The 15,815-nt window shown below is 43.9% G+C and overlaps 1 protein-coding gene across 7 annotated transcripts in view; it reads left to right on the top strand.

Annotated features, from left to right (window-relative positions):
* SH3PXD2A (SH3 and PX domains 2A) overlaps positions 1 to 15,815 on the top strand; it is a 351,487-nt gene that overhangs the window by 217,982 nt on the left and 117,690 nt on the right. For 6 of the 7 annotated variants that reach the window (XM_069098879.1, XM_069098881.1, XM_069098880.1 and 3 more), the window contains one exon: positions 2,000 to 2,028. In XM_069098879.1, the coding sequence (XP_068954980.1) occupies positions 2,000 to 2,028 (29 nt within the window). Of the gene's footprint in view, positions 1 to 1,794; positions 2,029 to 15,815 lie in introns of those variants that run through there. The other variant, XM_069098883.1, reaches the window with a different exon arrangement.

Genomic DNA, 15,815 nt, shown 5'->3' with positions numbered 1-15,815 from the left:
GGGTGGGTGCTAAGTGTCTGAGCCCGGGATTTGATCTCCAGGTCATTCCGACACTGGAGCCGGTGCTCTTACTCGCTGTGCTACCTGGCCTCCCCCATTCAGAAAGTTTTGATGAAGTACATTTTATGTATTAGGCATTCCACTGAACTCTAATATAGTACAAATATAAAGAATGAAATAATCCCAATTCTGAAGGAGCTGACATTCTGTTGGGAGAGCTTAGATAGATGGATGGATGGATGGATGTAGATATGGATACACACATACTTAAAGAATAAATTACAGAAGGAAATGGCAAACCACTCCAATATATTTGCCAAGAAAATCCCCAAAATTGATACTGTGGAGAGTTGGTCACAACTGAAACAACTCAAAACAGCAACAACAATGAATAAATACAAGGTAATTGGAGGTGGGGTGGAGAATAGCAGGTGTGGGGATCAGGAAATGCTTTCTGTAGATCATGTTTTATTTAACCTTTTTTAGAGATGGTGGACCCTTTTGTTAGTCTGGTGTAGCCAATGGGCCCTTTCTTTGAATAACAGTTTTAAATGCACCAAGTAAAATACATAGAATTACAAAAGGAAACCTAATGTCAATGAAAATAATAAAGATGTAATTTTTTCCCACCTAAATTCCTTGACCTCCAGACTCTTATCTATAGATCTCTTAGTTAAGAACCCCTGTTGTGTGGTCGTGATGGAGCTGCATCTTAAGGAAGAGAAGGGTTTTATAAAGCAGATGTGAGAAAGGGATTCCAGGCATGGGGGACGGACTGTGTGAGAGTGCAGAGGCAAGAGATGGGATACCGAATGTGAGCATCAGAGAGAAGGCTACTTTGGCTAGATTATAGAAGAATGGGGATTCAGGGGTGGGAAACTGCAGCAGTGGGAGGTAATGTGTATTGAGATTGTGAAAAGCTTTAAAAGCCCAAGTAGTTTATGTTTTACCATATAGGCAATAAGAAGCCACTAGAGATTATTGAGTAGGGTTCTGACAGTGGGATGACCCTGCAGATGATGGCCTGTAGTGGGGAGAAACTTTAGGCAGTAGTCAAGGGCAGGACTTCTTGTTTTCTGTCCTGTTCCCCTTTGGTGCTAGCCTAGGTTCTGGGGATACAAAAAATGAAAGAAAAACAGTCTCTGCCCTCAGGAGCTTACATTCTGTTGTCCAGAGATTCACCAATTTATTCAACAAATATTTAGGTTTTACTTCACTGACTTGCATTGCATTTGACATTGAGGAAGATTCTAAAACTGTAGTGCTATCAACCTCAGGCAGTTTATAATAGAGTTGTCCTGAAAAGGCCACACAAATAAATATAGTACAAATTGTAATATAGATACATGAGAATATAAAGTGCTATAAAGTCCTTCTGACCCAAGAGCATAGAGAAGACTTCTTGGAAAGGTGCCATCTGATCTGGTGGTTGAAGGGTAGTTAAGACGTTAACAGACAGATGGGCATTGGGGGTAGTCTGAGGGCTGGGAACAACATGAATGAGGGGTTGGGTGACATGGCAGATCACATCCTTCTCCTCTCCCTGTTCCCTGATATCTACGTGTTCAGGGAAGAGGGCATTCACTTGATCCAGCTCTGGTGGCTGGGCTCCCAAGGGGTTAATTCTGTGACCGTCCAAGGTGATGAAGGGGAAAAGATGGCAGAGGGAGGGGGAGTGGGCATGATGGGGAAGCCCTGGGAGGAGCAGGCTATGCGTGCCTGTACCGCAGCTCTGCGGAAGGTTCTCCCTGCCTTGGGGATCACATGGCTTTGCCAGAGTCTGACTGCAGCACCAGCTGCTCTCAGAGCTGAGCCTGAGCCTGAGTGGGGCTGGCCAGCCCTTGCGCAGGGGATTCCTCGATCCCTTTGCCTGGAAGCAGCAGCCAGTGGGAGAGATTGGGGCCTCTGGGTGGGAGCCTGGGGCTCCTCTCCAGGGCTCAGAAGAGTAGCCAGACACACTGAGGCTAACCATGTCTATCTGCTGTTGCTTCTTTTTCAGGGACTATGGAAGTTCAAAGAGGAAATCAGGTAAGCAGTGGGACCTCTGGACTGTCATTTCTTTCTCTTCTGCCTGTTGCATGTACTCTAGAGGCTCTTTCCAGATGATCTGGGGGTCATGCAGAGTGATTTGCATTCCAAAGCATTTGGGATACATTTTTCTTGAGGTTTCTCACCTGTTTGCCATAGTATGAAATGCAATTTTATTTGGATGGGTGCCATATCCAGGGGTCATCTACTTCATGGCACATAACCAGCCCCTCAGCATGCCCAGGAAGAGCTATCCAACAGAAAACCCCAAATCTAAACCAAAACCTAGTCCTCTCCTCTCTTCCTCTCCTCCTCTCCTTCTCCTCTCTTCCCTTCTTCTTCTTTCCTTTTCCTCTCCTCTCTTCTTTTCCAGGCATGCTAGCAGCCTGACCCCAAAGCTCCTGTTCTCCCTTCTCTGGATGTGTTTGGGGAAGGCAGGGGGGTGGGGGTGGGGAAGAGGGGAGGTGGAGATGGGGAAGATCTCTGATGAATGTTTACTGATGGGTCCAGCCTTCTAGAAAATGAGTCCTTTTCTCTTTCTGGGTCCCAGCCCTCAACCCAGCTTCCTACTCCCAGAGGTTTGGAGGTTTATTTTTCTGTCCCTCTTTGAGGAGGATAATAAAGGGTTACTGCATCTCCTCTTGCACTGGGCATTTGTTGATCAGCTGGACATTAATCAGGCTGGGCAGGTTGTACTTATACCAAATGGAGCTTTAATGGATTGGCTACTCCTGACCTCAGCCCCTCCCTCCTTCACTGGAGACCATTAGGGCCTCTTCCTCCTGCCTGAAGCTGAGAAGGTGGAAGGGCAGGTTCACCAATATTCATAAGGACTTCAGAGGGTGGAAACCAAGTCCTAGGGGCCAATTGAGAAAGGAGAGGTGGGGATAACAGTGCCTGAAATGTTAGCTGGGTTATGAGCTAGACTAGTAGCTGGACTAGGGGGAAGAAAGGGGAGGAAAGTACCAAGCTAAGTCACCAGGTTTTCTCTGACCCTCCTTCTGAGTCTCCTGCCTTGGGACAAGAGGGCCAGTAAAAGGATTTCATCACTGAGAGGTGTTGATTATCTATGTACTTAGGTGCACATTAGAGTCTTCATTGTGGGGCTAAGGTGTATGTATTTTGTTATGTTTGTACATGTGTTGTTTGCATTGAATATGTTGGGGTATGTATTCTGTGCATTGGCTGTGTTGGGTGTTGTATATGTCAAGGGATGTTGGGACTTGTGTATTTGGGGCGTAGTACAAGTTCAGTGTTGTTTGCATGTTGAGTATATATGGATATCAGGATGTTTTGCAGGTTGGAGTGTCTGTTTACAAGTATTATATGTGTTAAGGGTATGTGTTGTGTATCTGCATGTGCTCAATGGGAGTCTGTGGTCCTTTGCTGCGAGTTCGTGTGTGTGCGTGCGTGCGTGTGCGCGCGCGTGCGCGTGTGCTGTTATCTTGTGTCAGCTGCAGCTTCTCCTGCTTGGAGCAGGCTCCATTGTGAACTACAGAGATTGTCTCTAATGGACCACCCTCCCCACCAGGAGCCTGAGTCAGCTCCATCCAGGGCCCCTCTTACTGACAAGCCCTCTTCTCAGCACCCCTTGCCCGTTTGGAGGAGTGACAGGGATTGGTAAAATGTTTACACCCATCTTCCTCCTCTTCCTGCCACCTGCCTCCAACTCACTCACAAACCAGTTCTCTCGGGCAGTTGTATGAAGCTCAGATTGAAGGGGGGGGGGCACTAGAATATGCAGAAGGATCCCTGTGGGCACATATTGACTTAGAAAACTGCCTATTAATATTATCTCTGTTTCATTGTGTTTTTATTTATTTTTGTTAAGCATTTCCTTGTTACATTTTTTATCTAGTTTGGGCTGTTCTTGGGAGTTGTTGGGAGTTGAGAAGATGTGTGTTTTTGTGAGCTGCGGGATGCTAGGATATAGTTGAGTTTCATTGTTGTTATTCACTCATTTTTCAGTTGTGTCTGACTGTCCGTGACTCCATTTGGGGTTTTCTTGGCAGAGATGCTGGAGTGGTCTGTCATTTTCTTCTCCAGCTTGTTTTTACAGATGAGGAGACTGAGGCAAACAGGATGAAGTGACTTGCCCAGGGTCACATGGCTAGTAAGTGTCTGAGGCCAGATTTTAACTCAGGAACTTGAATCTTCCTGACTCCAAACCCAGTACTCTATCCATTGAGCCACCTCTCTGATTTCAAAGCACAATATGAAGTTGTTTGGGGTCATTTTGGCTAAGACTTGAGCCATGGTCTCAGGGCCATTGCATTGAATGCATCCAGAAGAGTGGTCCTGTTATGGTGATGGCTGTCTTTGATTGGGTACAATCTATGGTGGGAAATTTCATTTGGCATTGGGAGCTGAGCTTAATTCTGGGTGACCAATACTTGGAGTGGCATCTGATAGGATGAGACTTACTTTGGAATAGGGAGGAAGTATGTCATAATGGAAAGAACCTTGGATTAGTTAGGAATCAGATAGCATGGGAGAGTAGAAAGGGCATTGGACCCAGAGTCCGAGTACCTAGGTTCAAATCCTGCCACTGATGCTTACTATCCATGTGACTTTGGGCAGGTCGTTTTAACCTCCTTGGGCTTTAATTTCCTCAACTATCAAACGAGGGGATCAAATTCCCTCCAAAATGGCCTCCAAGTTTCTTTCCAGTTCTAGATCTGTGAACATATGATTGTTTGACTATACTGATCTTGGTTCTAGGCCTAGTAAGTCACTAACTAAACAGGTGACCTGGGCAAAGCCTCAGTTTCCTCATCTGTAAAATATGGTAAGACCTAGAGTACTCTTCTGTGTAATTACCTTTGCTAAATGCTGAGGGGAATACAGCTAAGTCACTATCCCTGCCTTCAGAGGAAAAGTCACTCATAGTCTAGTAAGGGAGGTAAGACATGTTCAAAAATAACTGTACTACAAAATAAAAGGGGTCAGAAGAGGGGAGGGGTAAGAACAAAGCTGAAGGCATTCAGAGGAGGAAAAGAGTTCTTCTGGCTGAGGGGGAGGGCGGGGCCGAGAATATTTCCTGGAGGAGGAGGCAGCATTTGACCCTTCCATTCAACTTCCTTCAGAAGCCTCCTTGAGAATTTCCCCAGAATTTTTGTGAATGTGGCTTCTGTGCTCTTGAGGAAACCCTTCCATGGAGAAACTGAGGCTCTGTTGGAGAGAACATTCCCCCAGCATCCTCATCAAAGACAGGAGGACAGAATCACAGAATGCCAGAGCCAGAAGGACCTTGGAGGCCAGGCCAGGCCAGGCCAGTTCAATCTCCTCATTTCATGGAGAAAAAAAAGTGAGGTGAAGTGGTTTGCCCAAGGGGTTTGAAGAGAACTGGGAGAGACATGTCTTCTCATCTCAAATCTAATGTGTTTTTTTTTAACTATCCAGTTCCAAGTGGGAACATTCCCATGATGCCAGGTGACTGGCCAGAGCTTCATGGAATTAGGAAATTTCATGACATTGCTGGGATGTGAGTAAGCAAAATGTTGCTTATGTAGAGATTCTATTGGACTTGCTTTTAATGAAGAGCTATGAATCATCTGTGATTGTCACATTCCTTGAACAAAATGCAAATGGATGCTGTAAAGCACTTAAGGAAATGTGTTCTCTTAGGCAAACTTACCATTTTCTCTGAGATTTTGCTTAAACATTTCCTTGATAATTCCCTTCTTGAGAATTGAGCTGTGCACCATAATGGAAAGAGCACAGGGCTGAAAGCCAGGAGACCCCAGGCCTTGTTCTGGTCCCATCTCTGCTACTCACTGGTTGTGTTGCATAAGCCTACTTGTCCAAGTGATCTTTTGGGGCAAATCACTTTCCCTTTCTTATCTTTTTCTTCATCATCTATAAAATGAGGGGGTTAGACAAGAAGATTTTTAGATGAGCCCTTCTTGGACCCGAAATGTTTGTATTGATATACCCTTAAGCCAGCTTCCATCCCAACGATCAGATGTTCTGAATTACTAGGTCTAACTCATTATGGTCTGTGGTGCTGGACTGCTTGACATTTTGCCAAGTGATTCAAAGGCCACTTTTCATTAATAAGCTTCTTAACAGCGGAAGATTGATTTTATATTCCTACCCCTTTCCAGCCACCGCCATTCTCATTGTCACTTAGAGGGAGCCTAGAAAGATCATATTGTTGTTGTTTGTTCTTAAAGAGGACCATGACATCAGGAAGATGATGCAGTGAGTAGCAGGTGAGGTCAGTTTAATTGAGGGAGGGCTGTGAAAGGTCATCAACCTCACTTTCTGCTCTGGGGCAGTCTGGGTCCAGTGGCAAGATATAAATCAGGACACCTGGGGATGGCCCCCAGAAATATAGAATATTAGATCTAGAAGGACCCTTAGAGAGCATTTCAACCCAGCGCCAGCATTTTATGAGATGGGGAAATGGAGACTCAAAGAAATGACTTGTCAAAGGTCACACAGGAACTTAGTCTCCAAATTGAGACTAGAACTGAGTCTCTTGGCTCCCAGGCCTTTGTCCTTTGTCTTGTTTTTCCCTTCTCCTCTCTGCCTTCCAACATCACCAAGTAATGCTGGGTATTCATGGGACTTGTGTAAGAGAGGCCACATGATTCAGGAAAACAACAACACAGAGTTTATAGCCATCTTCACATGTTTCCCCAATAATTAATGACCCCGCCTGACATCAAAGACGGCCAAGCTGTCTTTCTGATCCAAACTTGGATTCATGAAAGCCAACTATGGAGCTTCATTAATTGTGTAAAGAGAGGAGCCCAAAGAAATTCTTTCTTTAAGAATCAAGAATATCGCCTAGATTTCTTACTGGAGACAATCTGAGACTTCTACTTCAATTAAAAATAGAGGCAGCTTGATGGGGCATTGGAAAAGAGCCTTCTCCTTCCCCCTTCACCAGGTGTAGGTATCAGGAGACTTGCAGAATAGTCCCAGCTCCGCCATTGACTAGCTTTGTGTCCTTGTGGAAACCATATCCCGTCTCAGGGCCTCCCTTCCTTCACCTGTAAAATGAGAGTTGGATTATAGAGAAGGGATTCTTAACTGTTTTTTGTGTCATGGATCCCTTTGGAAGTCTGGTAAAATCTATGGATCTCTTCTCAGAACAATGTTTTAAAATGTATGAAATAAAATGCAAAGGAAACCGATTATATTAAAATCTAGTTTGTATTTTTATATGTGTATATGTATGAATACATGTGTATATATCTATATCTATTATCTGTTTATCTATACACACACATATATTTATTTATTTAACAAATTCATAGACCCCAGGACTAGAAGTTCTAAGTAAAACCTAATGTTCTCTGAGTTCTCAATTGAATGTAACCCATTTTTGTTGAATATGGTGTGGTAGACGGAGCATTAGATTTAGAGTCATGAATTGAGTTTGAAATACTGCCCTGCCACTTAGATACATTTAAGATCATCAATCCAGAGCTGGAAGGAATCTCAGATGCCATCTTGTCCAATCTTTTCATTTGACAGATGAGGAAACTGAGACTCAAGAGAAGTTTGGTGACTTGCACAAGGTTGCAAAGATGGGATGCATCAAAGGCTGGATTTGAACTCAGGCCTTCTGCTTTCTGAGTCAGTATTCTCTTCCCTGTACTCTGCTGCTATGTGTGTGACACTGGGCAAAGCTGCTTCAGTTCTCTTGCCTCAATCTGGTTATCTGTAAAATGAAGGCATTGAACTAGACAATATTTTAAGTTCCCTTCAAATCTCATGATCCTAGTATGCCAAGTTTAACTCATGTTGTTGAAGAAGGATAAAATATGGCTCCTGGCCATTGGGAGCTTTTAGTCTAGCAGAGGAGATACCCAAGAAATGACAAAATGGAGTAAGTCATGATAAGCATTCAATGAGAGAGAGAGAGAGAGATAATTGTGAGATGTTCTGGTGAGGAAAGGCTTCCTGGAGGTGGTAGGACTGAGAGTGTAGCTTTGAAGAGAACTTGGCTAGAGAGGAAGAGAAGGAAAGGAGGGCTTCCTAACAGGCAGAAAAACATGGACATGGGTCTCAGGGCCACAGTGAATATGGTGTGCATGGAAGCCTTCTGACGAAGTAAAGGGTACATGCAGGGGGCAATGGGAGAAAAGGGTAGCATTTGTCCAAACAGGATTGTATCATAGGAGCATGTCTGTTTTCAGGTGCAGTTTTCAAGGCTTTGGCTTACCCTGACCATCCATCTGGAGCAAAGTCCTCTGGGCTTGAGCTCTATCTCCTTTGTGAATGCACCCAAGACTTTTCCTGACATCTCCCAGTGACCTGTTCCAGAAGTGAATGTGTCTTATTAGAGGCATCATGTTTCAAAATTTTTACTCAAACAGACCTCTCCTATTGCCTGATGTCATGGTGTCACCACCCAATTTGGAAATAAGTCTAATTGGAAAGTAGAAAGAGGCATCTTGGTTTTGGCTGCACTTGAACCCACCTCCTTTTGGCAGTGAGGCGATGGACAGAGTGAATCTGTTTCTGGATGTTTCTGCACACATTCTTCCTTTCTGGAGAGCTAGCACTATTCTCTAGCCTAGCTGACTTGGATGCTGAGAAGAGAGGGAAGTCCTCTAAATCTTCTTGAACATTCTAGTCCTCAGATGACCCAGCCAGTGTGAGTGTGGTTAAAAAAAAAGCCATTAGACCCAAGAATCAGGAGACCTGAGTTCTAGCCCCAACCTGCTCACTTGTTAGCCATGTAACTTTGACCTTCTAGGTCCTCAAGTAGTCTCATCTGTAAAATGGGAATGATACTGCATGTTTTGTCTATCACATGAGGTTATTGTGAGACTCAGGGGAAATATTAGATGGGAAAGAATAGAGAATGGTCTCCAAATTAGAACATCCATTGCTACAAAAATCTGCTCTCTGGTGCTCTTCACTCCCCCTTCCCCCACTCCCCTTCCTTCTCTGCTTAGGAGAACTGATCATGTCCGCTTACTTGGGGGACCTTTCTGCCTCCAAATATCTTCCTCTAAACTGAGAGGATTTTTTTTTTAGTTTCCCTGAAATACCCTCCGAGATTCCTTTCATTTCAGAAGTGCCTATTTTTAAAATGCACATACCCCCTTGGAGAGTTCTTAGTCATTCACACCTTAGTGTGAATCATTCCAATTAGGTGTCTTTCCTCTTTAGCCCAGTATAAATTATTCCTAGTCAAAATTAACTGGACTGAAGGAATGGGTGGTTTTAATTGCAGAAGCAGCCATTTTGAAGTATGGGGCAGTGTAATGAGGAGGATAGACATGGGTAGAAGTCAGAGTTGCGGAGAGAAGGAGGGAATAAGCATTTATAAAATGCCTACTATGTGTCATGCACTGTGTTAAGTACTTTTACAAATAGTATTTCATTTGTTTCTCACAACTGTAATGTAGGTACTATTATTATTCCCATTTTACAGTTGAGACAGCTGAGGCAAACAGGTTAAGTGACTTGTCCAGGGTTACACAGCTAGTAAGTATCTGAGGCTAGATTTGAATTCAAATCTTCCTGACTCCAGACCCACTGTGCCATCTAGCTGCCTTGCCTTAGAGGCCTGAGGAATAAAAGAATTAAGAAGTAGAAAAGATAAAGAAAGGGGAGGTAGAAGAGGCTAAAGGCAGACTTCACATTTTGTTGAGACCCTCTGGTTTTGCCTCTAAGAAAGGGAGAGAACTTTTTTTCTTTCTTTTCCTCCCATAATCTCAGGACTCAGGCTAAGTATATTAGTACTAGAGTTTCAGCTACATTACTAACTAAATAGGTTTTTGTGGGCTAACCTGGGAACTTAACCAAAACACATAACATTATATCTGTGGGAAAATGTGCTCTGAGTTCCAAATACCCATCTTCTAAACTTTTGGAACACAGCCACTTAATAGTTTGGAAGGCTTTGTGTATACAGTATTTTTAGTATGCAATGGTGAGGATTTTGATGAGGAGCCAAAAAAAAATTCTTTTGAAGAGAAGACTGGATCTGCTGAACTGGCATTAAACAGTTTCCTTGGAGCAATCGAATGGGATAAAGATTGGAGGCATTGGAAGGAGTGTCTCAATAATACTCCTATTTCAGGAAGGAACCCGGGGCCTTCAGAAGCTACCTGGCTTCTCAATTGAGCTGCCACTGAGACATGAAGACAGAGTGTGAAGCTTTCTGGAAGATGAATCAGATCCCATATCCACCATGGGCCTTGTGCCCAGAAGATATTATTCCCTTAATGCACAAAACTCAGATTAATTCCATTCTCCATCACTGAAATGGATGCAGTCTGGCCGAGGGAAAAGACAGCAGAGGGGCAAGGGGTTCTGTGACCATCGTGGTTCCTGGACCACTAGCCCAGCTTCCTGGAGTTCCGGAGACCTGACTGGTGTGTGTGTGGGGGGGGAAGGTCTGTGTGTCTGTGTCTGTTGGGGGACCCAGGGGCCCAGAGGGAAGCTGAGTTCTCATGTATGGTGAGTGAGCCAGAGGCCCTGGTAGGAACCTTTTTATCCAGGGTCTTTGTGAGAAGCCCTAGAGAGCGCCGTGGTGCAGTGGAAACAACATAGAATCTGGTGTCCAAAGGCATGGCTCTGATAGGACTGTCTGTGTGACCCTGGAAAAATCCTTTCTCTCTTTGGACCTCATCTGTAAAATGAAGGGGGTGGTCTTAGACTTCATTTCCAGTTCTAAATCCATGATTCTGAAGTTCCCAAGAGAAAGAAACCCCTCCTACCTCTTCTGTGTCCCAGAAAAAGGTGTGAAATTCCCTTCAATGGGACAAGGCAACTTTTATTTTTTTGAGGTATATCTTGTCTTGGATGCTTGTAGCCTTTTCCATACTTATTTACTGATGAAGTTCATGGCTACATTCTCGGGTTTGTGCCTGAAGAGATAGAAGCTTATGATTCTATGACTAGAGGTCAGTTCTAATATTTAGTACCTTTGGCAATTTACTTAACTACCCCGGATCTCAGTTTTCTCCTTTGTAAAATATGGAGGGTTGGATTTCATCAGTGGTTCTCAGAGTATGGTCTAAGGACCCTGAGGGTTCCCAAGACCCTTTCAGAGTATCCACAAGGTTGAAACTGTTTTAATAATAATAATAATAATGACGGTCTAATTTTCAATATGGTAAATATTAATAGATAGTTATAACCCAAATAAACAAAATCTTTTTTGGGGGAGGTCCTCAATCATTTTTAAGAGTTTAAAGAGGTCCTGGGTGGCTAGGTGGCACAGTGAATAGAGCACTGGCCCTGGAGTCAGGAGGACCTGAGTCCAAATCTGACCTCCGACACTTAACACTTACTAGCCATGTGAACTTGGGCAAGTCACTTAACCCCAATTGCCCTGCCTTCCCCCTCCAAAAAAAAAGCAAAAGAGAAAGAGTTTAAAGAGGTCCTGAGACCAAAAAGTTTGATCTGGACCTGGATAATCACTAAGGTCTCTTTAAGATCTGAATCCTATAGCTTACAGTCAGAAGACTGAACTCTGACTTTTATTAACTGTGGGACTACCTTGAACAAGTCGTTTTTTTTTTTCCCACTTCTCTTTGTCTTAGATCCTTACTACTACTGCTGCTATTAATAACTAATAATAATAATGAGGGTGGCTAGGTGGCTCACTGGAGAGAGTGCTTGGCCCTGGACTCAGGAAGATCTGAGTTCAAATCTGTCCTGAAACGCTTACTTATTCTGTCACCCTGGGAAGGCACTTCACCATTTGCCTCAGTTTCCTCATCTGGAAAATGAGCTGGAGAAGGAAATGGCAAATCACTCCAGCACCTTTGCCAAGAAAACACCAAATGGGGTCATGGAGAATTGAACATGACTGCCTAAATAACAATGAAAACAATTATGATAATTAATGACAATAATAATAGCATTTATATAGTGCTTTAAGGTTATATAGTGCTTTACAAATGTGATCTCATTTTATCCCTTCAAACACTGTGGGATGTAGGTGCTATTATTATACTCATTTTACATAGAGGAAAAGGAGGCAGATGGGTTAAGCGACTTACCCAAGGTCACACAGCTAATAAGTGTCTGAGCCCAGACTTAAACTTCAGGTTCAACAGCTATCCACTGTATCACTTAGCTATCCTTCATCTCTAAAATGGGAACAATGATACCTATACCATTTGACTTCCTCCCAGGGGTAGGATGAGGAAATAATAATAGGTAGAATTTCCATAGAGCTTTAAGGTTTACAAAGGTCTTCTTTCAGAACAATCCTGTAAGGCAGGTAGGTACCACAGATAATATTACCCCCATATAACAGATGCGTTAACTAGACTCAGGGAAGGTTTTGTGCTTTTGCCCAAGGTCACATAGCTAATAATTGCCAGGGCTGAAATTTGAATACATTTCTTCCTGACTCCGAGGCAAGTGCTCTTTCTACTATACCATGACATGGACTGGCACTGGGAGGGATAGCTAACAAAGCAGGTCCAGAAAGATCTCAACGAGCTAAAACTCTGGGCTGAATCTAAGGGATACGGTTTAATATAGATAGATGTGAAGTTTTCCTTGGATTTCAGAAACCAGCCTCACCATGTGAAAAGAATAGTTGGATGGCAGTTTGGGCTGCACTGGGAGAAGCATGATACTTGGCTTGGTGGTGTGTGCTTATGACCAAAGCTACCTGGGAGGCTGGCGCTGACGGTCATCTTGAGCTTGGGAGTTCTGAGCTACAGTAGGCTGTGCCAATTGGGCGTCCATTATAAGGCTGGCATTGATGTGAGCCCTGTGAGGTGGGAGGGAGAGTGAGAGAGAGAGAGACAGAGACAGAGACAGAGACAGAGAGACAGAGAGAGGGGGTGAGAGGACAGGTCGGGTCTCCTCTGCAGTATTGTTTGGGCTGTGCACCCAGTTTAGAAAGGACTGCAGTGGAAGGCAGTCAGAATGGTGAGGGGTCTTAAGTTCCTGCCACAGTGGAGGATGCCTTAAAGGAACTGGGGGTGTTTGACCTAGAGAAATAAAGCCTGGCGAGAAAGGGGGGATGATGATCACTGTCTTCAAGCTAGTTGGGTCCCAACCCACAGAATGAGGAGCAGTGGTTAAAGTTACAAATAAGGAGATGTAGTCTGGCTTTCAGACAATGAGAGCTTTCCCAAAGTAGCATGGGCTGTCCCTAGAGGTTTCCTTCACTGGAGGTCTTGGGGCCAAGGCTGGATGAACACTTGCTGGGTATTTTGCAAAGGATTCTTATTCGCGTAAGAATTGGACTTGGAGGACGACTCAGTTCCCTTCCAACTTTGGAATTTGGGAATTCTGTGAAATTGAAACTACGATCATTGTCATTGTTCAGTGGTATCCAACTCTCCATGACCCCATTTGGGATTTTCTTGGCAAAGGTACTGGAGTGGTTTGCCATTTCCTTCTCCAGCTCATTTACAGATGAGGAAACTGAGGTGAATAGGGTGAAGTGACTTGCTTAGGGTCACATAGTGAGTGTCTAAGACCAGATTTGAACTCAGGTCTTCCTGACTCCAGACCTGTGCTCTGTCTGTTGTACCATCAGCTGCTGATTACTGTAAAAAACAAACAAACAAACCAAACCACCTCCCAACAGCACATCTTACAATTGATGATAATGAATAATAATAATAATCAGGGGTAGGAGGATGATAGCTAGCATTTATATAACACTTGAAGGTTTGCAAAGTGCTTTACAATAATCTCATGTTTTCTTCACAACCACCTTGGGACAGACCAAGGTTAAGTGACTTGCCCGGTCACACGGCTATTATTAGGTCACATTTGAGCTGGGGTCTTCCTGATTCCAGGTCTTAGCACTCTATCCACAGTGCCACCTAGGCAGGCATAAAGACCCACCAGCCTCCAGCCATCAGCCTAAAGGTAGCAACCCTTCTCAGTCTATTCATGTGTGACTCTTGACTAATGATGAATTTCCATACATCCTAGGGAAAACAGAAGTATAGGCAACCTTTATAGTTCTTGCTGCCTTCTGCAGATTTCAGGCCATGCTGTTAGCATAGAAATATAGTATTTATGATTTTGTTCACTTCTTAAATTATCATGGGTATATTTTAGGTTGGAAAAGACTGGAAACATTTGGGAAAAGCAAATATTTGGTTTGTTTTTTTTTTCTATTTACCCAACAGATTGTTAAAAAGAGAATATAAACATCTTTAGAAAAAAATGTATTTTCTCTCCTCTCTCATTTCCCTGAATTTTTTTTCCTTTTTCTAAGGCTTCCCATCTCTTCATAGGGCCCAAGCAGTTGAGATAGAGCTGCATTTAGGTGTTATAAGCATCAGAATCTCAAAGAAAGTCTACTGGTCTGGGAAGGGACACCTGGGTTCTGGTCCCTGCTTTGATGCTATTAGCAATGACATTGGACAAGTTATCACACTTTCCTATGCTTAGGATAATAGTTACCAACTTTCTCCCTCATGTTCTGCCTTCCAGGGTCCCTCTGTGGGGGTACAGTGGTAAAGAGGCACTTTAATAAATCTCTCAACCCCATGACTTCTCCCAACCTGCCAAGTCTTACTCCACTCCAACCATGTTAGATATTTTGAGGGATGTGGCTCTGTGTGTGTGTGTATGTGTGTGTGTGTGTGTGTATGTGTGTGTATGACAATTTCCAAAGGGAGGGAGGGTGAGGTCTATGTGAAGTGATGACATTGGTGACAAGATCCCAAATACTGATCTCAGTTGTGAATTGTCAATAGCCCCTAGAGAAGCTTTGTGAACCCCTGGTCCAAAGGATTTCTACACCTTTGTTCTGCATCAGGCAGGGAGGGGCAAGGGTTGGCTACAGTTTTCCTGGGGGTGTTACATAAATTCCCTTGCTACCTCACCCCCCCCACCCCCATTCAGAACTGTCCCATCAAGTACCCTACTGCCACTCTTCCTCTGGCAAGGCTTCTCTGCTTGCACTTGATCATCAGGATTTAATTAAAGGAGCCATTTATCCTCCTCCCCACCTCCCCGTCCCCTGTCCTCTTTTGCTCTCTTCTCTCTGTCCTGCAGCTGATATACCTTATCCCTTGTTTCAGAAAAGCTGTCTGACTGCCTGCAGGGCCAGGTACTGTCCAAGATGGGATTCATGGCAGGTGGACTGGGGAGAGGCCATAAAAGAAGCATTTTCCTGATTCAGAGCCTCCTTCTCAGCCCCAAGCCTACTCTCTCCACCTGCCATTGCCCTAACCAGTACTGAACCATGTTATCACTGGTTTCTCTGTTTTTTCTGTTTCTCTGAAATAAACATCATGAAACAACACTGAAAAATCTTGCAAAGAACAATTAAAGACTTCTCTCTTGTTCATTTCGTTGGAGATTTCTCCATTGGGTACCAAGAGGTTGGCCTAGGTGACATCTGAGGCTTCTTCCAATGCATAGAACAGGACATTTTAGCCTGAGAAATAAAGTGCTTTCCTTACAGTAATCCTGTGAAATATTGCCCGTTTTATCCCATTTTGAGGTTCTTAGAGGCTTTAGAGAGGTGGTACAATTATTTATGAGTATTAAACACTATTGTGTGCTGGCCATTTCCTCCACTCCTGTCTGAAAAAAGAGGTGACCTTACTCATTACCAAGGCCCAGTCCTCTGCTTGCCCAAGCAATTCCAGTTTATCCCATCTCTTCCAACAGATTGCCTGCTCTGTCATCCCCACTCTTATCATTTATCTTCAACCTCTCCATGTCTACCGACTCCTTCCCTACCATCTACAGATATGCCCATGTCATCCCCATCCTTAGTCCCCACCCCCACCCACCCCCTACCCTTGATCCTTCTAGCTACCTATCTATCATCCTATATCTCATTTTGCCTTTTGTGGCTAAACTCCTCGAAAAGG

Source organism: Petaurus breviceps, unplaced genomic scaffold, assembly GCF_028583685.1.
Source record: "Petaurus breviceps papuanus isolate PSGF00001 unplaced genomic scaffold, PetGlider_PUasm1.0 37, whole genome shotgun sequence".
Classification (NCBI taxonomy): Eukaryota; Metazoa; Chordata; class Mammalia; order Diprotodontia; family Petauridae; genus Petaurus; species Petaurus breviceps.
Note: the sequence above shows the minus strand (reverse complement) of the source record. Positions and strands in the feature narration are given on the sequence as shown.